Source organism: Haliotis cracherodii, unplaced genomic scaffold, assembly GCF_022045235.1.
Source record: "Haliotis cracherodii isolate W230 unplaced genomic scaffold, xgHalCrac1.p SCAF_14, whole genome shotgun sequence".
NCBI classification, from domain to species: domain Eukaryota; kingdom Metazoa; phylum Mollusca; class Gastropoda; order Lepetellida; family Haliotidae; genus Haliotis; species Haliotis cracherodii.
Window position 1 is genome coordinate 12,558,997 of NW_027266269.1, and position 23,013 is coordinate 12,582,009.

Here is a 23,013-nt window from a genome sequence, read left to right on the forward strand (position 1 = left end):
TTTCATTAAGTCAAAAACAACAAACATGCATTTAAATATACAAATAAATAAATTCAACAAATACAGTATTAATCTTTTGACTTAAGTGTCCTATTTTAGATGAATTTGACTGGAATTACAAGGTACATTTATTTGAAAGTAAGCCCACACAAGTTTATCTAATTTGAAAAAGACGGCAAGATTTATATAATCTGTTGATAATATAGATCTGGACTGAAAAATCAAATTACTGACATGATGAGCCTTGATCCAAACAGCTTAGATGTTGGCCCGTGAAGATCCGGGGAAGAATAGGTCTTCAGCTACCCATGCTTGCTGTAAAAGGCGACTATGGTTGTCGTAAGAGGCGACTAACTCGGGTGGTCAGGCTCGCTGACTTGGTTGATGCATGTCATCGATCCTGATTGCGTGGATCGATGCTCATATTGTCAATCACTGGATTGTCTGGTCCAACAATTCAGATTCAGAAGCAGTTAATGAAGCAAGTATTTATATTAATCCAGTGTGTGTTTTCCCACTGACATTGGTTCAGGTTAATAACAACATGTGAAGCTTCAATCCATTAAATATTTCCCAGGCTAACAACCTGTAACAAATCATGCCATGTTTACATCATAGAAACAAACTGAAATAAAATGCCTTTCATTTCGCATGAAGTCCTGCTGTTTATGTACGCAATCTTCGCTGTATACACACAAGTCATGAACTACCTCTTTGTCATTCATTCATATACACATTAGTTCCTGTAACAAAAACAGAAAATGACAACCAAAACAATGACTTGGTTTACGCTTGAGGTTAAACACGAAAGCTTAACATTGTAGTATTTCCAAGAGCTGCAGAACAAAATGGCTCTCTGACAATTTGTGTCCACGTGATTTCTTGATAGTTTTGATTATACATACAGACATCAGACAAAAGATTATACAATTATAAAGCATTATAAGATGTCAGATAGAAAACATTTGAAACTGTCTTCCTTTTCCCATTACATAAATGTGAAATCGGTCACAGAGCCAGTGAAGATGAGACACAATGAGCTGATCCTATTGATACAGATATACCAGCACACAATGTAGATGTACTGTGAGATCAAACCTAGAAAAGCTGTCGTGTAGTGAGACACCATCACATACATCCTCAGAATTAAGCATACAAAAAAGTTAAGATGCAATTTTCCATCAGCATAGAGTCAGAGGCAGAATATAAATATAAAAGAAAGTGTAGTGGGTTGATGTACTGTATTTTATGCCAAACATGTTTTTAATTGTAATATTATGAGGTGATTGTGATCATGTATAACAGTTATACTGTAGTTCAATGTATAGTGACTGAGTGAGATGGGTTTAACGCCGTTTTTAACAATATTCCAGTTATATCGCGGCGTGTCAGCTTAATGTGGGAGGAAAGCCCGAAGTGATGCAGGTCTCAGACATTTACAACTTCGGTGAAACCCACGAGCACGGGTATGGTGCTGACAAACCTAGAAACATAATCGGGGCGAACCGGGAACCCACGATCATAGGTTTCTGGCGTTCCTAAGGGACGCAACTCTGCACAGCGAATAGCGGCGCCTTAGACGACTTGGCCACCTTGTCATAAAATACAGACACTTAAAGTGAAATATTACACACATGTCCTATGATGAGTAACTAACATTTTCAAAGATCATTTTTTTTGTTATAATTTTCCTGTAAAGTATGTTGTGCAAACAGTTTATCGGTTGTGCAGTGAGTACGTTAACGGCAGCTTGCACTATGTGCAGTGGAGAAAAAAGCACGAAATCGCACCCCTCAAGCCATACATGTATAATGTCAATTTATGTCAAGAAATACAAAATGTCTCATATTTACAAAAAACCTGACTATTTATATATATATTTGATATACCAAAATCAACAAAGCATCAGAGCAGGCTCAGGTCCTTTAGTATTTACCACAGGGCTGACTATTGAAATTTATTGCTACTGCAAGAGTATTTTAATAGCCATTAACCCTAGTGTCATACTATTGCAATAGTAAGGCCACCGTTTGCTAGGTTGCCTGTTTGATCAATTTAGAAGGATGACATGACATTAAAGTTACTATTCTTATTTCAACTCGTCATCAATATATTGTCCTCCAGCCGTGGAAAATGGTGATACATTGACAGTTCCATTGATCAAGATACCACTAATCATAGACAAGACCTTTCCACTCCTCCGCGTAATACCTTGAACACAGGTAAGGGTGATTCCATGGAGCGTGGGAGTGCCTGGCGGTTTCCATGAACAGGTAGTTTGATGGACTTTGGTTAGTTTGATGACCTACGGTCATTCCTCTACCAGTGTTTCCTCTGCTCACTGGTTCTGGTTCTGGTCAGCTAAAGTGGGACACTTGTATTTTCTGGACACAGCATCCACCCAGTCCACGATCTTGCCTGGAAAATTGGAGAAGAAACATTTGAAAGAAATCTTGCACATCAGGCTAAAAGAACATGATCATACTAACAAAACATGAAAGTAGCAGGCACTGTCTTAACTGGAGTCCATTTCAAGTCATGGTGTATGTGATTTGTGTGTTTGTTTGTTTGTTGTTTAACGTCGCACTCAGCAATATTCCAGCTATATGATGGCGGTCTGTAAATAATCGAGTCTGGACCAGACAAGCCAATGATTGACATCATGAGCATCGATATATGCAATTGAGATCGACGACATGCATCAACCAATTCAGCGAGTCTGACCACCCGATTCCGTTAGTCGCCTCTAATGACAAACATGATCGCTTTTTACGGTAAGCATTAGATTTCGGTGCCAAAGTAATGAGAACATAACCAAGATGAGAGAATTCAAGATTGACAAAGCAGGATTAGGAGTAAATCAATTTGCTGCTGACACAAAAGTACCTATTTATGGTTGAAGTGGAAGGTAATGCCAAATACGGTAAACATGAGTGTAGCGATGTTTTGAAGAACGTTTTTGAGAACAATTGTTACCATACCTTGTCTATTTAGTCACTACAGCTTATAGTATTGTTGGTCCACATATTTGATACAGTTGCTATTTTCAATCCGTCTGTATTTGACTAGTTGTCATCTCTACAATACGTCGATACGGCATCTAACTGGAGCACTGATGAGTCTCCAGGACATTGCTTCTATGTCATTAGTGTATTCACTTACTTCTAGATGGATATACATTCCAAAATGGAGCAAGTCGACAAATGTGAATGACTTGAATCAGACTGGCTGGGACCGCTGATTGGTTCTAGCCAAGCCCCCTTTAAATGCTCTTGTTATAACCCAAACTCACTCAAGGCATCCAGCTCTTTCAGCAGATGAGACCGATCTGCCTTGGCTGGACGTCTGGGTGGTGGTGTTGGACGGTGGTCAATGCTGGACCTTGTATTCCTAATGATGTCCACCCTCCTCTGTCCTTGGGAAGTTCCAAAGGGGAAGCTTTCTGGAAAACATTTAACAAGAGGCTAGAGGTGACTGCAGGTTTTTAAAATAGTGTGTGAGTGAGTGAGTTGGGTTTAACGCCGCTTTTAACAATATTCCAGTTATTTCGCGGCGTGTCAGCTTAATGTGGGAGGACAGCCCGAAATGATGCAGGTCTAAGACGTTTACCACTTCGGTGAAACCCACGAGTACGGGTATGGTGCTGACAAACCTAGAAACATAATCGGGGAGAACCGGGATTCGAACCCACAATCATAGGTTTCTGGCGTGCCCAAGGGACGCAACTCTGCACAGCGAATCGCGGCGCCTTAGACGACTGGGCAACCCGTGTCCCCTTTTTTAAAATATATCTGACCAATGTTTCAATATGATTCTACTTAACACTTTATCTGCATTTTGATGATATGTTTATAAAAAACAACAACGTGTGTTTGTTGTCAATATTAGAATTATAAAACGACCATGAGTCGTTTATCTCTTGTATGAGATATCAAAATTGTGTACATCCAGATATTCTCCATCTTACGGAGGCAAAAGAGTTAACTGACTATAAAAGTCCAGTTTCCACCCTGGCCGAACTAGGCTGGTATAATGGATTCTTGGCATAGTCCGATCAAAATCCCGCAACGGAATCGAAATCCGGTTCGTAAATTATCATGCAGGTTTCGGTCGATTGCAGGATTTGCAAAGCATGTGCACCGCCAACTCGTTGTCAACAGATATTAAATTATTTTTTTCAAATCTTTTCATGTTGTTAATCAAGGTGCTCACGTGATTTGATGCACTTCGCGATGTAAGACGCGTCTTATGACAATATAGATCTTTATTATCGATCAGATCGTCTTGACTGGGCGCCACCATTTGGTTTGAAACAAATGCAAGTGATGCGAGAGGTGAAATATGATTGGTCCATAGGAGAGGCTTAGAAGGAACGCAACTTGTAATAACCACTGTTGACGCTACGTTCGAGCCCAGGAATTCCTGCCCAGTTGAATCGGCAAGGGTGGAAACTGGACTTTTAAAATCTGTTAACTCTCTTGCTCGGGTAGATGGATATTCTCCCAATTGTCACTGCGTCTTTTCTACCATTACCAATTGTCATATCTCTGTTCGGCTACGGAGTTGACCTGTGGCGCTCAGCTACATCAATGGGGAACAACTTACTAGACACTTCCCTATAAAAAATAACACCGTCCAATTACGATGTCATCAAGTTGCGAGCGTATGTTCGAATCTCCAGAAATGACGTCACGCGTTATATTTAACATTATAGAACGTAAAATGGACTTTCCGACATTTCCGAGGACGTATTCTATTCAGGGAGTCATCATTATTGAAATGTGGGTAAATATTCTTTAAGTTTGTACATTTTATCAACATCCTTAAAGAGGCTGTACAAAATCTCGATATCTCATATAAGACATAAACGACTTGTGGTCGTACAATTAAACACCGCAAGGAGTATAAAATCCCCGCGCCATCATGGTTTATTCTCCCTGCAATGGTTTATTGTATGATAAACAACAACCACGATCGTTTACTTCTTAAATATTGCAATACAATTAATTTGCCAATACACAGTACTACTGAGTAAGCATATATATATCTGGATTTGAAGACATAACACCACACATACCTTCGATCAAATCCTTCTGTCCGATACGAGGGGACTCCGTCAACAGTCCATCCTCAAGAACTACAAGTGCATCCGGGTATCTCATGTTGTTGGGGATCTTCTTCTTCACATACAGATGCACATCGACTGTGGTTGCATTGAGTGGAACCTCTTCGATCCAGATATTGTGTCGGACAACAACCTTCTCACTACTTGACGATATCTCGGTGGACTCCACTCTGACCTTCAACCCTGGAGGAGGTTCCGGTTGAACTGGGCGGGGCTCGTTCTCCTCGTACATGTGTAGGATGGTGTTGATACGAAGGGCATGATTCGGGGGCACTTGTAGAATATAGATGTCATGCTGGTAGTTTATTGTGACGGAGAACACATGTTCCTGGTTACAGTTTGGGCAGCAATGTTTGTCTTCATTCCCCATAATCTGATAAAAAACAGGAAAATATATATCATAATATATACAGGGTTCCACGTGTCCATGAAATCTGCATAATTGACGCCACTTTGAACAGTATTCTAGCTACATCATGGTGTGTCAGCCTATTATGGGAGGAACCCGAAGTTATGATGTTTCTGCATTTACCACTTTGTGGAAACCCATGAACACGGGTATGGTGCTGACAAACCTTGAAACCGAATCAGGGCGAAATGGAATTCAAAGCCTCGATCATAGGTTTCTGGCGTGCTAAATGGAAGCAACTATGCACTCCAAATTGCAGCGCCTTAGACGACTGGGGCGCATATTCCCCAAGTCAGAACTAGAAAGCACACATCCATGGGGCCGTAGCAGAAATTGTTAAAGTTTTCACTATAACATGATTCAGTCAATAATGTCTTAGGTCTTTTATTTTTGTCATCAATACAATCAACTCAATCTGAAGTGCTCATGATACTAAAACAAATGCAGTGAGTCATGATGACCCTGTGTATATATTTTGAAAATAAATCTCATGCCATACATGACTGGGCCATTATTAAAAAGCCTTTGCTTTGGGCAAACATGCTCAATCCTGCAAAATAACTGCAGTCGAAAACTTTTTTTGCCATCTCTGAATGTGTTAACATACACACACTCTAACTCGGCAAGTCTGTCTGTCCATCTGCATCCCATGTCATCCCATGTCATTCTAACTCCATACCCTCATATAACCTTCATATCCTGACAGAAACACTTAAAATAATGGGCAGGATATTTTATATTTTCTGAATTGATAACCAAGGGCAGGTAACTCAAACCTGCTTTCCCTAAAATGAACATAAAAACTGCACATGGCGTACAATGCCTCTTGTGTCTGTGGGATGATCATAAGGCATCACTCTACCAGTGTGGGAATGTGTTTCCAAAGATCCATGGACATCATTATATTTTACTAGCCCCAAATAATTCCAATAAACTACAAAATGAAAACAAAATGACAACAGGCTTTGACATGCCTTTACTGACTTGATGATTCATAGAATAAACAAGTATTGACAGTTGAGCCAGCTTTGCGGAAATGTTACTATCCCAATATAAAAGTCACCTTCATTTGGCTATAGTAGTCTGTGAGGCAGCTTTGTCAAAGACAGCACTCTACTGATCTTTTATAAATTGCTGGCATTTTACCTGCAGATCCCAACGTAACATTTTTTTTCTTTAGCCTTGTGGCCATGACAGGAACTTTTTGCCTTTTATGCTTAATTTCGCACACTGCACCATGACAAAAACCTGGCTGGTCCACCATTCCTGGGAGAATAGTTGCTGTTGCCTGCTGACCCACTGTAGAACAATGTGTAACTACATGGGTACTGGCCACCCACCAGACAGACAACTGCTCTGCCAGTGAGGGAGTGACTGGGAATAAATTTAAGAAACTAATCAGGTTTTGTCAAGGAACTACGGTGTCTACAAAGTTTGAGGGCCCAAGTAGCATGTTTGGATGGGAGGGTATCTCTGACATCCTGCAGTCTTCATAATCAGAATCATGCACGTTGGTCTATGGATAACTCAAGCTTGACTACGCTAAGGCCAGGTTCAGATAGAGCCGATTATGGTTCCCATTTGAAATCAGACAGCGCTACGACACGAAAAGTGAAAAAGTCGGATTACTATCCTCAATGGTCTGAAATGTCCTATCAGTGTCTGAACGCAGTCGTGTACGTTCGTAACAGAGTCCTACGGATCAGGAAAGGTCCAGAGAAGTCGGCCAAGCACTCCCGATAGTATGGTGCGTCCCGTAACATTTGAGAAACTCAACGATTTTGTCTAGTCGCATTACAAACGGGACTATGTCGTGACAGATTCTGCTTTATCAGATCAAAATCGTAACAATGTCTTGTGTTGTCTGGACGCTGTCGTGATGAACGGGCATGAATTGTTCATTGCTGTTTCTTGTCGATTGAGTCCAGATTGCGTCAAGATCTTGCCGGATGCGAACCGTCTTATTCGGGAGAATCGGAACGCTGTCGGGACAGAATCGGTCGTTTTTTACCAAGCGAAGATACAAATCGGATCAGATTCGGATTGAGAACGGGAGAATCGGGACGGATTCAGCTGGAAACGGCTGAATCGGGACGCTTCCTGAACAATATCTGATTGTTTGTGAATTTCCCCGCCACAAATCACAGGATCTTGATCAGACTTTTGACAAACTTTAAACGGGTAATGGTCCTATCAAGGTAAAAGGTCCTCTGTAAAAAAAGAAATTGACGGGGCCAATTTTCGAACTTGGTCTTTTAAATAAGCATGCAAACTTTCATTCATGTTTCTTCAGTAGTTTCTGAGAAAAGATCTCCAGCATGTCACACTGTATGCACTAAGTTGAAAAGCATGGAGCAAAGGGCCATAACTCTGTTAAAAAGTGAAATTATGACACTAATTTATGAACTCATTTGAGATAATGACCAGTAACACCAGTGTGTTAAGTTTTATTTCTCTGATTTAAATAGTTTTTGAAAAACATTTCCCCTTTAAGAAGTGGACGGATGGACCGACGGGGAAGGACACAGTCTGTTCCTATATCCCCCGCAAGTATGGGACACGGACATACATTAAAGCACACTCAGTTATCTCCCCTGGATCATAATGGCAGTCACAAATGCCGCCTCTGTGCTTTACATTCTGTGACATGGATAATTGCTTACAACTTGATTAGAATTTCTCACTGGGTCACAAATGTTCAAAATTATTTGAGATCTGAGGTCAATATTATCACTAATCATTTGAAGTTACATTTATGAAAACATAGAATTTAAAATTGTCCCAATCTGACACATTTCCTTCAATCAGGATGAGAGCATTGTTTACATTAATACACATCCTTCTTTCACATCAATTTGAACCAAAATAAGTCCATATAAACAGGAAATACAATGAATACCAGTCAGGAAGTTTTGTGGAGTGGATTGTTCAGTGTCGACAGTTAACGTTGTGCCTGGTAATGTAGATGTTTTGATATTTTGATATAGGTAAAAAAAAGTCAAATGGATATGAAATGGTTTCGGTACGTAAAGTGATTGGTTCCTTTTTTCAAAATCATGATGTTCCAAACAAAAACGAGTAACATACTTCTCCAACATCCATCATATCAGAAAATTATGCAATGTTAAAATTTCATGACACGAATAAGGTCTGTGGTGCAAGTTGGAAATGGAGTTTGGCTAGTTATATGCAACTTCTGGTCCAATGACATCGGATTCCTTCAGTTCAGTGAAGACAAAATAATGCCGTTGAGTATTCTTCAATATCCCACAATCATCAAAAGGCACCTGTTCACCATTTGACTGATCTGTATACCAAGTTTCATCAAGTAATATTCAACAGTAATGGAGTTCTATTCTGGAAACGAGCACTACCCTCATTTTCAGTATGAGTCAAACTTGTCGCATTAAAACAAACCAAAAAAACTTTTAAAATCCCAAATCATCAAAAGGCACCGGTTCACTACTAGACTGATATGTATGGCAAGATTCTTCCAGAAATATTTCATGGTTTCCGAGTTCTGCTCCTCACAAAAGCACAACCCTCATTTTCAGTACAAGTCAAACATTTTTATTTTTTTTCAATCAAATTCAGTAGTAATTGTTACATATTTCACATAATGACACATGACATGCAATTTTATCCTTATAGGTGTATGTTACATACCTATACAACAAGAGAGCAAATTATAGCAGGCCAGGGTACCGGTGTACATATCTATATCAGGTCAGCAGGTAGCGATAGTAGCAGGCTACGTTGCCATGTGTATTATGACTGCCAAACTAAATCCCCACAACACAGCAGTTGGAACTAATCATGATTAAACAAGAGAGAAATTATTACCTAGACAGTTCATTTGCAATTTGTTTCCATTTTCTGTCAAACTGTGTTATTGTCATGTTCTTGTGTGCTATTAATTTCTCTATCTGAAATATTTCAATACAAGTCTTCAAAAAGAAAATTTGTTTTTCTAATTGCATATTTTTTTATTTTATTTTTTTATTAAACGCCGCACTAAGCAATATTTCGGCTGTATGATTGTGGTCTGTAAATAATCGACTCTGGACCAGATAACCCAGTGATTGACATCATGAGCATCGATCCACGCAATTGATTTTCGATGACATGCGTCAGCCAATCTGACCACCTGATCCCGTTAATCGCCTATAATGACAAGAATAGGACTTCGCCTCTTACAACAAGCTTGGGTTTCTGAAGACCTATTCAAACCCGGATGTTCACGGGTGTTATCACATGTGGAGATGATAACAGTATTTCTTGTATTCCAATGATAACAGTAGTAATAAAAAGCTGGAAGCTTTCTCACACTGGCCTAATTTTACCCTTGTATGCAGTGATAAAATAGAATGTTACATTACTGAATTTAGAATATAAGATTTCTTTTAAAATCCCAAGTTTGAACAAAGTATTTTTTCCCAATTTGCCTGCCAAGGGCACTTTGTTTGCAAGCCTTGATAAATCCTTGTATAAACTAAGCAGAGTGGCTAAAGCAGATTTTCGTCTTAGATATTACATTCTGACGTGAAATGTTAATGTTATTTTAAGTCAGGATTAGTTTGAGTAATGGACTTGATTTTCGTTCTCAGCTCCCTTGGGTGTATACAACCAGAGCTGCCTGTGAGGTACAAGAAGGTTAACAACCACCTCATCCTACCGGGTACCCACTCACTGCTAGGTAAACAGAGGCACATTTCGAACAAAGTCACTTGCCTAAGGATACACAACATGTGGCACTGAGTATGGGGCAGGACCGATGCCCTAGAAACTTTCTGGAGCCAAGCTGCCAAATCGCGGTCACCCATCAAACTACTCTCTTGGACCGACGTTGCTTAACTTCACCTGATTGTTGTACCTGTGTGCTGTGCACAGGACCACGTGCCACCACATAATATAGCTAGATTGTTGCTCAATGCATTTCGACGAACCATTTGATGTGCCCATACCTGTTTGTGCACCCATATGTGAGGTGAAATGGGTTTAATGTCGCATTCAAGATTATTGCGCTTACAAAGCGGCGTGCATGCAAGTGTGTGTGTGTGTGTGTGTGTGTGTGTGTGTGTGTCTGCTTGTATTAGTCCAGGATTGTACCGGTTTATGGTGCTAGCCCACTGAGATACCATGCTGCAGGTTAACATGAATACCCCACTCAGACACAGTATACTGACTCCGAGCCGACCAGTCCTTGTTTTATCACCCTAATGCCGAATGCCTGGCAACAAGTACCCTTTTTAAGATCTTTTGTTGATGATGACACATATGGGGATCCGACCAGCGACCTTCCACTCTCCGGGCAGAGGCTCAATCCACTAGACGACGGAGCTGGGCCATGCTTTGTTTGTTTGTTTAACGCCACACTCAGCAATATTCCACCTACACGTATAAGACAGCAGTCTGGCAATATTCGAGCTTGGACCAGACAATCCAGTGATCGACATCATGAGCATTGACCTTCGTAATTGGGATACGATGACATGTTTCAAAATTATTATTTTTTTTGAGGATCACTTTATCCAGCGGCTAATGAATTTTAATGAAATGTTGATTTTTCTTTCAATTTGACTCTAAAGGAATAATTGATTGCACACATTCTTAGATCATTATTCAGTATTATGCCATTGGGCAAGTGACTTTGTTCGAAATGTGCCTCTGTTCACCCACCAGCAAATGGGTACCCGGTAGGTTGAGATGGTAATGCTACTGTTAACCTTCTAGCCCCAGGGAGCTGAGAATAAGAAATCAAGTGTGAATTCACATTGCCATTTAGAAAGTGGTCCAATGTAACAGATGTTATATTTGTGATAACACTTTCTTAGTAAAGTACAGATTCTCGTACTTTTTTAGGTTGAGACCCATCCGGGATTCGAACCCACACTACCAGAGTGAGGCACCTAATCACCAGCACACAAAGTCAGCGTTCTAACCCACTCAGCCACCGAGGCTTCCACTAAAATAAAAGTCCGACAACTGGTAGTCTAGATCACATACTTTGTGTACCCCTCTGACAAGTGTCAATTGGCACGGCTCCCACGTGGTCGAATCCCGGATGGGACTCAACCCCAAAACGTACTAGAATCTGTACTTTACTAAAAAGTGTTATCCCAAATATAGCATCTGTTACATTTGACCACTTTCTAAATGGCATTGTCAATTCATAGCTATTGGCCATGGGAGCCGTGCCAATTTACACTTGTCAGAGGGGTACACTCGCACAACGCACAACGCAACCTCAGCTCAATCGACATCTGATGTCTGTGTGTTTTCAATTTGTCAACTCTTTTACAATGGCAGATTGAAAAAGTCAGCAAAATAATTCTTTGTTGCAATATCACTCGGGGTCTATGTCATCTTACGTGCCCAACGTGATGTTTTATACCACGAACCGGCGTTGGTATAAAACCTTACGCCAAACGCATAAAACAACATGTTCTCATCGTGATGGTGCTAAAACGTATAATTTATACGCAAATGTAAGATGTCGTAAGAAAGCCATGGTTCAACTCATAATAAGCTGACAAAGTAGAGACAATTTATGGATGACAACTTCTATATTTAAGCTTTCTGACCTTGGAAGGCAATTGTTCTTCATAGCCTCTGAACCTCTAATGACTATTGATAAGTCAGAAAACAATACATTTATATTTATCTGCATGTTGAAATTAATCAAATACAAAAATAATATTTATGCTAACAGTGGGTGAATGAGTTGTGTCTAAATCCCATCAGAAAATACACCACCCAATATCAGTGAGTGAGTTGGGTTTAACGCCGCTTTGAAATGTATTCCAGCTATATCACGGCGTGTCAGCTTAATGTGGGAGGAAAGCCCGAAGTGATGCAGGTCTCAGACGTTTACCACTTCGGTGAAACCAACGAGCATGGGAACAGTGCTGACAAACCTAAAAACATAATCAGGGTCATCCGGGATTCGAACCCACAATCACAGGTTTCTGCCGTGCCCAAGGAAAGCAACTCAGCTAACTGCAGCGCCTAAGACGACTGGGTCACCTGTGCCCGCTCCCACTATGTAAACCTGAATGTGACATGGAAAAAGCCCAAGGGTTGTTGACAGACTATAGACATCTGAACATGTTTGTGAAATCCATGAACACTGTCAACAGAGCTACAGATACGCTGCATATGTGCGTACAATACTCCCCCAAAATATTCAAAACCCAATTATTATCAATTATCTTGCGTACAGAAACGTATGCATTAAATGAAAAACTCAAATGTATAAAATCAGCACGCGTAAATACCCAATGGAGGTTTTTCTGCTTGCGTACAACGGAGCTAATTTCCAAATCACAATTATGAGTCAATTTACTTTCTGAGTCAAGCCTGTATATTTAGAACCGTTATATACATCTAAAAATTATTTCATTTTTAAAAAATCTTAAACTGTTCACTTATTTTGGAGAAAAAAACAATAGAGTGATGAATGGATGAATGAAAAATATTATTTATCCAGAGTAAAATTTGATAACCCAATTAAAATAGAAACCCAACAGTAAAATCTGAATTGCTCAAAATGTTATGTGGAGCTCTGCTGGTAAGCTGCTGATAGAACACGTATCTTAAGCAGGGGAAAAGAGAGATTTGACCCCATGATCAGCGGAACCTTGAACAACTAAGAAAGACAACTTTGTCCATAGAATGAGTTAGTCCCTGGGCCAGAGGTGAGTGAGTGAGTGAGTTTGATTTTAACGCCGCTTTTAGCAATATTACAGCAATATCACAGCGGGGGGAACCAGAAATGGGCTTCACACATTGTACCCATGTCGGGAATCGAACCCGGGTCTTCGGCGTGACGAGCGAACGCTTTAACCACTAGGCTACCCGACCGCCCCCTGGGCCAGGGATGTTCCATATATAATACATGATGTGAATAATGAACATGACACTGTGGACTGTTCTCGGTAACTGACATCTACATGGACCTACTCACAGACTTCAGTGTAGCTTGAAATGTAGGTAACTGTACTACCTACTAAAGCTGGGACGGGTAACTCAGGTACTCGGGTCAGGTGGGTCCTGAGTAGGACCCGGGTACCCACAGGACTACCCGGACCCGTGGTTGGTCACACGATATATTGTTTTAAGACAAAAACTCACTATAGCTCAGTGGTCGCTAATGTCGCTATAATGTTCGCATTTCTTTCTGACGATGCACACCTTCCTTTTGACATGTATATGTTTGAGTAAAGATAAAGCTTCAGTCAACTTCAGTGTACGCATGATCTGATCGTCTGATACATGTATCTAAATAGTTTTAGCCGGGTGTGCGGTAAAACAATTCCCAATTAGATATTTTGTTTCCAATTCTTGAGACCAGCAGTGGTTACCCGGGTAGGGTCGGGTAATAACGGGGTGGGTACCTGGATAGGGTCGGGTAATAGGGGGTGGGGTACCTGGGTAGGGTCGGGTAATAGGTGGTGGGGTACCTGGATAGGGTCGGGTAATAGGGGGTGGGTACCTGGGTAGGGTCGGGTATTAGGGGGTGCGTACCTGGGTAGGGTCGGGTAATAGGGGGTGGGTACCTGGGTAGGGTCGGGTAATAGGGGGTGGGGTACCTGGGTAGGGTCGGGTAATAGGGGTGTGGGTACCTGGGTAGGGTCGGGTAATAGGGGGTGGGTAGCTGGGTAGGGTCGGGTAATAGGGGGTGGGTAGCTAGGTAGGGTCGGGTAATAGGGGGGTGGGTAGCTGGGTAGGGTCGGGTAATAGGGGGTGGGGTACCTGGGAAGTAAATTTGGACTCGTCCCAGCCCTACTCCCTCAATGCATCACTGAAGCTCAAACAAATAAGGGGAGATAATTATGTATATACAATGTATGCCTTAGCGTGTTCACAGCAGACATGCTATATATAACACTTCATCAAGTCAATAATAAAATGAGTTTACATCAGGAATAACAAGTAATATTTATCTGCATAAAATGAAAATGTATTTCAAATGAAATAAAGGAAAGTACTCATGTTGTGTTTTGTTGCGATGTAACTGTTGAAGGATGCATTAAAAAAACTTGTCACTCCGCATTCAGTTCACTGGGGAAAAGAACGATTGACACTTATACCGCATTCAACGTAATAAGCGCCTAGGAAGCTCTCAAAATAGAAATAAGGGGCTCTTATTAGAAAATTATTTTGATGAAAAAAAAAATGATTTGAAAGATCGTACATTTCGTGGTTTATGCTGACACCCTGAAATGTTTATATATACGACAGATATAAGGATGCTTATAACACACGAGTGCGTATTTTACACGAATGAATAAGTCTTGTGTAGTCATTGATCAATCGGAAGGGGTGTTATTTGGGATTGTTCACTAGCCAATGATTAGCAAATATCGCCGTGGGCGCTTATTACGTCGAATACGGTAAGTTATGATTTGGTGCAATATTTGTATGAAATGTACCTAAAGTACAACCAACAGCCAAACACAATTAGATTTTCAAACCTTTTAGAAGTTGAAGCCGTACACATTCCTTCTGCGTCACATACAGCTATGTGATCCCAGCGCCAGCTCGAGGAGTTGACAAAATGGCGAATGCGACTTCGAGTTCGATGCGACTGTATTTAAAAGTGTTGTCAACACTAATATTATGCTATGAGTTGAAATTAACTTACATTTGGCGGAGGAGTGGCGGAGATGGTGACAAGGTAGCGCTGTCTTCGTGTGAGGAGATCTCGAGCGACTTGACTCTGTATGCTTCCCGAATACTCCAGCCGGGGAATTCCCTTCCGTATCACGTGACATTGCCGATGACGCGTTACTATAAATACTATATCAGCAGTGGGTTTATACGCGGGTGCTTTTTCCCGTGGTAATTCCGGTTTGGAAACTTACTGATGTGAATCAAGTTTACCTGAAACGAAAACCGCTTGTTTGTGATCTACGGAATCGCTATTATTTACATAATTGGTAACGATATAGCATGAAATATATGAAATATTTCATTTAGGAGATAAATATTTCGTTTTGTAAGATTTGCGTGATGTTATGCTGAATGGATGTACGGAAATTTTTCATTTGAACACTCCGCCTTACGGCGTCGTGTTCAAATGAAATTTCCATTCAGCATAACATCACGCAAATCTTACAAAACGAAATATTTATCGACATTGTAACATGAACGTTAATTAAAATCGATATTTAGGAGGAACTAATTTACTGAGCGCATGACACAACAAGACTGTCGTTATCAATACGTCTCCTCGTGCTCACCTTCGAAAGGATGCATGATATGGGGTGCCGCGAAACCGATCAATGGTTTCGAGGTACTCCAATAATGATGGTCCATTTTACGAAAGGGGTGGTCACATGTTCAAGCCCATTTCTCAGAAAATAAACAAACAGCAGAAAATGTCACAAATTCAATTCTTTATCACAGTTTCTCATCTTACTTGTAATTTGTAGTTATGCGTATCTATGAAATACAAATAATCAAAATTAGAAAAGACGTACATACTGTTTGGCCCCTGTTCAAGATAGAGTCAACTCGCCTTAAACTGAGGTGGTGACAAGAGACGTCAAACATGTGCGAAATTTCAGACATGCAGCTTAGCTGGGATGGAAAAAGGTTGTTTACTGTTACAGTGGAATGACATATGTGAGAGAGACCGTGGGAATTAGCAGAAGAATTAACCTGGAAATTATTCACGGGAGCAGTGGACAGTGGCAGGATATTTGTATCTTTGACAGGTACCAAATTACGTTCGTTAGCGAGCTGCTGCTGTCCCTGAAAAATGTTCGAATAATGTCGTTTTTGAGCCGAGCTCGAGTCAATGGAATACGACGTCAATGATTCATCGGTTTTGTGGCCGGTAATTTTGCAAATCTCTCGATTTTCAATACCTGCTTTTGACAGCAAAGTGACGGCAGTTTGCAGTGTGAAATTCCCGGTCTTGGATAATGTTTATGCTGCGCTCAAATGGCGGCCCCCTGATGTGCCTGTGTATGGCAGCACGCAACCCAACAAAACTCGATTTTGAGTAAAGATCTCCCTCAGTATTTCTGACTTCGATATAAAAGAACCTCAGTCTCTCATTCAGTTGTAAAGCATGAAGCTCTTCGAACGTGGGTTCAAAACCTCGGAAACCAAGCCATTCTGGAAGTGAAAAGATTGCCTTGTTCAGGGTACAAATGTGACGGTAAGTGGGAGAATTCGTTATTATTACGGTGTCGTGTTTAAATATAATTTCCGTATATCCATTTAGTATAACATATCTCAAATCTTACAAAACGAAATATTTAATTTATGTTAAGATTTTGGTCAATCTCGTTATATTATTGCCAATTTTGCGATGACACATTGGTCACGCTTTACATTGCTATCATGGCAATGGTGTAAGGGAGGTAACTCTCGCTGATGTTGATCGAAACTGCGTAGGAAATGTTGGTATGTGATTATGTATTCTTTTATGTTTCAGTGGCTTACGTCGAAATATTTTAACTGCCTGTAGATTTGGAGAGGTTCCCATCCACGATGTCCTGTACTGCTTTTTCATCAAGGGACGCGAAGCGGTCACTGGACGCTTGAACTTTAGGCTCTACGGAAACGCTGGCTGTATTTCCTAGTTCAGGGGCCATCTCAGAACGGTTTTCAGCTTCAACAGCTGTTGTGGGTTATAATAAGAACAAAATTAGGTAGGTGTGTGAAAGTCATAACTATTATAGCGTTGCAATAAATGTTTTTACTATGTTAAAAATTGATTTTGTTTTGTTTTTTCCTTTGGCCAAGCCCAAGAAAATTACATTAATTATGATTATTATTTTGTAATTAATGGAAAAAGGTAAATTTCATTTACCTTCAAATTCTTTAATTATCTCAGAAAATGTCTCGACGTCCCATTCACTCAATATTTCATCGAAATCTCCGATGTGGAAGTCAGGGTAAATTTCCCTCTGTTCCTCCATGTTGATGATTTCAAAAATAGTTCCATTAATTAATGTATACATACACGGTGATGAGACACCAAAAATTCAGCGATGTTATGCTCATTCGACAACACTTTTTAACCAATCAGATCAGGGAACATACCTACTTTTATGTTACAATACCTAGCAAAAAGACTATTTTCTGATGGTGTTTATACACGGAACACATAAAATAGAATTCCTGTTGGAGCGGAGGTCGGGGGATCGATCCCGATTCTCGATATTTCCGTAAACCTATCATAACTTTATGTACATTAATTGCTGATGCATCTTCTATGTTTTGCATTTTCTTACCATACGTGTGTAATCTAGGTCAGGCCCCGATTTCTCGAAACAAACTAAGTTTTTACCCAAATCTCAAATGAGTTTGTAAAAAAAAGCTCAGCTGAGTTTTTAACTGCATTTCTCAAATCAAACTCGGCAAAAACTCAGCTGAGTTTTCAACACAGGACTGAAGTCCGATCTCAGTTTTTTTATGCGAAGTAAGCGGCCTTGGCGCGAGATTTGACTTCCGTTTTCAATGTAAACACTGGACCGTTAACACTTTGCCGTCTGCACATGAGTGTCAACGTACGAGACGCGACGGTTTAATGTCGATGATGGCAAGGGGAGGCCGAATTGGACCGAGGGGGAGAGGGAGCTACTTGTTGAAGGAGTACATATGCGACACGATCGCTGTTTTGGAAAATTCATTTGGAGCGCAAAGAACAAGGAGCAGTCGTCGGGAGCAGATTGCCGAGGTCCTAAATGCGTAAGTTAATGCACATGCCTTTGACAACGAGAACCATAGCATGTCTACACTAATTCTACACGCATCCCAGCCGAGGCTGTCGGACCCCATCGCGGCTACACGTATTCATAGCCCTCATTAAAATGAATTAATACTGCCCCAAACTCACCCATTTTCTAAATTCTGGACCTGCCTTTGCTGATGATGTTGTTGAAAATGAATGATATAATGCAGCCTATTTTAGTAAAAGTACATATCAGTGAGAAAATTGAAATGAAGCAAATTGTATTCCAGAAAACCATTTTTGTGCGAAGATCTGCAGATGAGGGCAGGAAGCAATCTGCTACTTGAAACAGAGATGTATGTTTACATATCAAATGACGCTGTTTGTTTATTGTATTTTGTATGAAACTTGCTGATAATTATTATTGTTTGTACAATTTCATAAATGTTTTCATTATTTGCATAAATAAATATTCCCATCTTCCCTTGAATTATTCACTCATAACTCACAATAAGGGTTTATTGAAAATGACAGTGTTACTGTTAGGCAACAGTTATCATAATTTATGCTTTTAGTGTGTTACTTTGCCCCGGACACACACATCCATTAATAATTCATCTAAAATATGTTAAAATACCCCCTATTTTTTACAAGAAACAGCGACTTGGTACCTGATTATGAGTGCCCTGTATTGAATGTTAAGAAAAATATTGTCTGTTGATATCTGTGTTAAAGTGCCTACACAAAGCATACAGTCCAGCGAAAGAAAAGTCAGATGCAGTAAGGAGGCCTAACCCTCCAAAGGTCAGCTTGTGGAATTGACACTTAAGGTTGGTAAGCTGCGTATTGTTGGCTGAACATGCTAAAGATGTATCTTTCTAAAGAGTTACACTTTATGTAATGTTTTTACATCCTCATCTTGTTAAAATAACATTTTGATACCATGTCCTAACATTTTTCGATACAATTATGAAATATACAAGGATGATTTAGTCTTGAGTGACCATTGATACAATGCCGATAATGAAAATATTGTATTTTAAGTGATGGAACCGTTTATTGAAAATGTAGACATTATGTTCTGATTTATTTAACTCAAGTTTACATAACACATTTATCAACAACACAATATTTCACTGTGTGGCATCTCCTGCAGTCTACAGGCAACAGGTTTATTCAAAGCTAATTTGTACAGTACTGCCAGTGCAGTCAAACAGGTATTAACTATTGGAGGTAGGATCATGTACCTAGCAGGAAACTGTCTGCACTTGATAGCACATGTGTTTTGCATATGTTGTGATGTTGCGTTACTTATTGTGCTGTAGATGGGGATTCAGCTGCAGCTTCACTCCTGGAGGCAGTGACATCAACAGAAAGTGCATTTTGTGACAATGGTAAGACATTATAATCTGATGTCAATAGAATAAAAGACCCGTGAAGATTCCGGGATGGAATAGATCTTCAGCAACCCATACTTGCCGTAAAAGGCGACTATGCTTGTCATAAAAGGCAACTAAAGGGATCGGGTGGTCAGGCTCGCTGACTTGGTTGATAGATGTCATGGATCCCAACTGCGTGGATCGATGCTCATGATGTTAATCACTGGATTGTCTGGTCCAGACTCGATTAATTTACAGACCGCCGTCATACAGCTGGAATATTGCTGAGTGCGGCGTTAAACAACAAACAAACCAACAAACAAACAATAGTATAAAACAAGATGTTTTTGTATGTATTTGCAGAAATACAAGCTGCCCTTTCACCACAAATATGTTTCCCTCCACATTTTTGCTTGCAGCCAGTTCAATACACACCAAAATGAATCTATGCTGGTATGACCTGTCGGTGGCCATGGACATCCTTACATACTATCAATACAAGATTCATAAGCAATGAGCACAGGCGAATCATCTATAACATTCTCAATATATTTATTCAGTGATGCACATCAACATGTCCAGACTACTGATATGCAGTATATGATTTCGCAAAAGTGTTGCAGGGACAGGAGCATGGATGTCTTAATATCCCTGGTTGGGATACTACATACAGCGCCAAAATTAACCGAGGCCTCAGCATGTACAAGCGGGGAAAACCCCCCCAAAAAATTAAGTTTGTGAGGAAGAAATAACCACACAACAAGCATGACAAGGGAAATGTTCTTATTAGATACCAGAAGAAACGGAGTACTACAGGGCCAAAACATCACTGATCAATTTGCAAAAAAATCACATCCAAAATCAACTTCTACAGTGAATATCAAACACTGATGTACTGTTTCATCAACTGGGACGTCCCCATTTTAACACCATTTTATAGTATGTGAAACAAAGAAGCAAATACCCCCTGAACAAACATTAGGAACTAATCTGAGACTGAGACTATTGAAAATCTCAAATGACTGGCTGTCTTCTTGAATTTTTTTGTTTTGTTTGTAAACATGTGTAATAAAGTAATAAATATTTATCTGGCCTCAATTTACACAATAGTTAATGAGATACATGCAATCATTCACTGTCAGACCGCCTCCGTGGTCTAGTGGTAGAGCGTCCAGCCTGTCTGGGGTTCGATCCCCGACCTCGTCAAACCAAAAGACGTTAAAAGATGGTACTTGTTGTTACCCTGTCTGGCGCTCGGCATTAAGGGGCTGAAACAAGGACTGGTCGGCTAGGAGTCCGTATACTGTGTCTGAGTAGGGTATTCCTTTAAACTGCGGCATGGTATCTCAGTGAGATAGCACTATAAATCGGCATCAGTCTGGACTAGTACAAGCAGCCACACAAACACACACACGTACATGCACGTCGCTATATAAGTGCAATAATCTTGGACGCGACGTTAAACCCCATTTCACCTCACCTCATTCACTGTCTAGTATTATCTTACTTGGAATAAGTCATGTAAATATTGGCACGCTTCTTTTTCAGGTTTTGCCCTAAATCCATGTATTGATGTTGCACGGCAATCATCAATGCACATGGCGGACACACGAGATACTGACTTGTGATGCCATTTTCTCAGACTAGTGTTGTGTTTCACTTTAAGAACATTTGACACTTTAATTTCAACCTTGATGATCAGTTTTGCCAAGTTTCATCTTTTTAATATGTCTCAAGGTATGTTTACAGTGTTTGGACAAATAAAGTTTCTCAACTATCTATCCATGGTGACGTTTCTTTTGTGGTTAAGTGTATTTGCCTTGTGTTTGTAGTATCACAGAGTTATCGTTCTTGGATGGTTGTTTCAGTCAAAATTGTGTAAATGACAATTTCATTATGTCTCTACAGCATCATTTATTGCGTACGTTTTCATCCCGTCACCCCCACCTCATCACCCCATCACCCCGTCAGCTTCCAACCTCATCATCCCTACCTCATCTCCCCGTCAACACCACCCCATCAACACCACCTCAACACCGCCACCTCACCCCTACCTAATCACTCCGTCACCCATACCTCATCACCCTCACCTCATCAATCACACCGTCAACACCACCCCGTCACCACCATCTCATCACCCCTGCCTCATCACCCCCACCTCATTACTCCGTCACCCCTGCGTCATCACCCTCACCTCATCACCCACCTCATCATCCCCCAGCTCCTCACCCCATCACCTCCACCTACTCACCCCATCACCCCCATCTCCTAACCCCTTCACCCCACCTCATCACCCCACCTACTCACCCCATCACCCCCACCTCATCACCCCCACCTCATCACCCCACCTCATCACCCCATCACGCCACCTCATCACCCCACCTCATCACCCCCACCTCATGATCATCCCTTCACCCCCACCTCATCAACCCATCACCCCCACTTCATCGTCCCCACCTCATCACCTCATCACCAGATCACCCCCACCTCATCACCTAATCTCACCGTATCACCCCAACCTCATCACCCCCACCTCATTAACCCACCTCATCACCTCCACCTCATCACCCCCACCTCATCGTCCCCACCTCATCACCCCATCACCCGATAACCCCCACCTCATCACCCGATCACCCCCGCCTCATCACCTCATCACCCCCGCCTCATCACCTCATCACCCCCGCCTCATCACTTCATCACCCCCACCTCATCACCGATCACTCCCACCTCATCACCACATCACCCCCACCTCATCACCCCATCACCCCCACCTCCTCAACCCATCACCCCCACCTCATCACCCCACCTCATCACCCCCACCTCATCACCCCCACCTCATCACGATCACTCCCACCTGATCACCTCATCACCCGATCACCCCCACCTCATCACCTCATCACCCCCACCTCATTACCACATCACCCCCACCTCATTACCACATCACCCCCACCTCATCACGATCACTCCCACCTGATCACCTCATCACCCGATCACCCCAACCTCATCACCCCATCACCCCCACCTCCTCAACCCATCACCCCCACCTCATCGTCCCCACCTCATCACCTCATCACCCTATCACCCCCGCCTCATCACCTCATTACCCGATCACCCCCGCCTCATCACCTCATTACCCGATCACCCCCACCTCATCACCTCATTACCCGATCACCCCCACCTCATCACCTCATTACCCGATCACCCCCACCTCATCACCTCATTACCCGATCACCTCATTACCCGATCACCCCCGCCTCATCACCTCATCACCCGATCACCCCAACCTCATCACCTCATTACCCGATCACCCCCACCTCATCACCTCATTACCCGATCACCCCCGCCTCATCACCTCATCACCCGATCACCCCCGCCTCATCACCTCATCACCTCATCACCCCCGCCTCAT

At 41.4% G+C, this 23,013-nt stretch overlaps 2 protein-coding genes across 2 annotated transcripts; one reads left to right on the forward strand and one right to left on the reverse strand.

Annotated features, from left to right (window-relative positions):
- Positions 1 to 377: 377 nt before the first annotated feature.
- LOC139460565 (uncharacterized) lies at positions 378 to 15,284 on the reverse strand. The gene is made up of 4 exons (XM_071242032.1): positions 15,181 to 15,284; positions 5,078 to 5,498; positions 3,293 to 3,442; positions 378 to 2,418 (listed from the first exon to the last, which is right to left on the reverse strand). Exons 2-4 carry the CDS (start codon positions 5,493 to 5,495, stop codon positions 2,339 to 2,341), a joined length of 648 nt encoding a protein of 215 aa, XP_071098133.1. The 5' UTR covers positions 5,496 to 5,498; positions 15,181 to 15,284; the 3' UTR covers positions 378 to 2,338.
- A 6,047-nt stretch (positions 15,285 to 21,331) lies between these two features.
- LOC139460224 (uncharacterized) lies at positions 21,332 to 22,462 on the forward strand. Its single transcript, XM_071241733.1, has 2 exons — positions 21,332 to 21,341; positions 21,513 to 22,462. Exons 1-2 carry the CDS (start codon positions 21,332 to 21,334, stop codon positions 22,460 to 22,462), a joined length of 960 nt encoding a protein of 319 aa, XP_071097834.1.
- Positions 22,463 to 23,013: the final 551 nt, after the last annotated feature.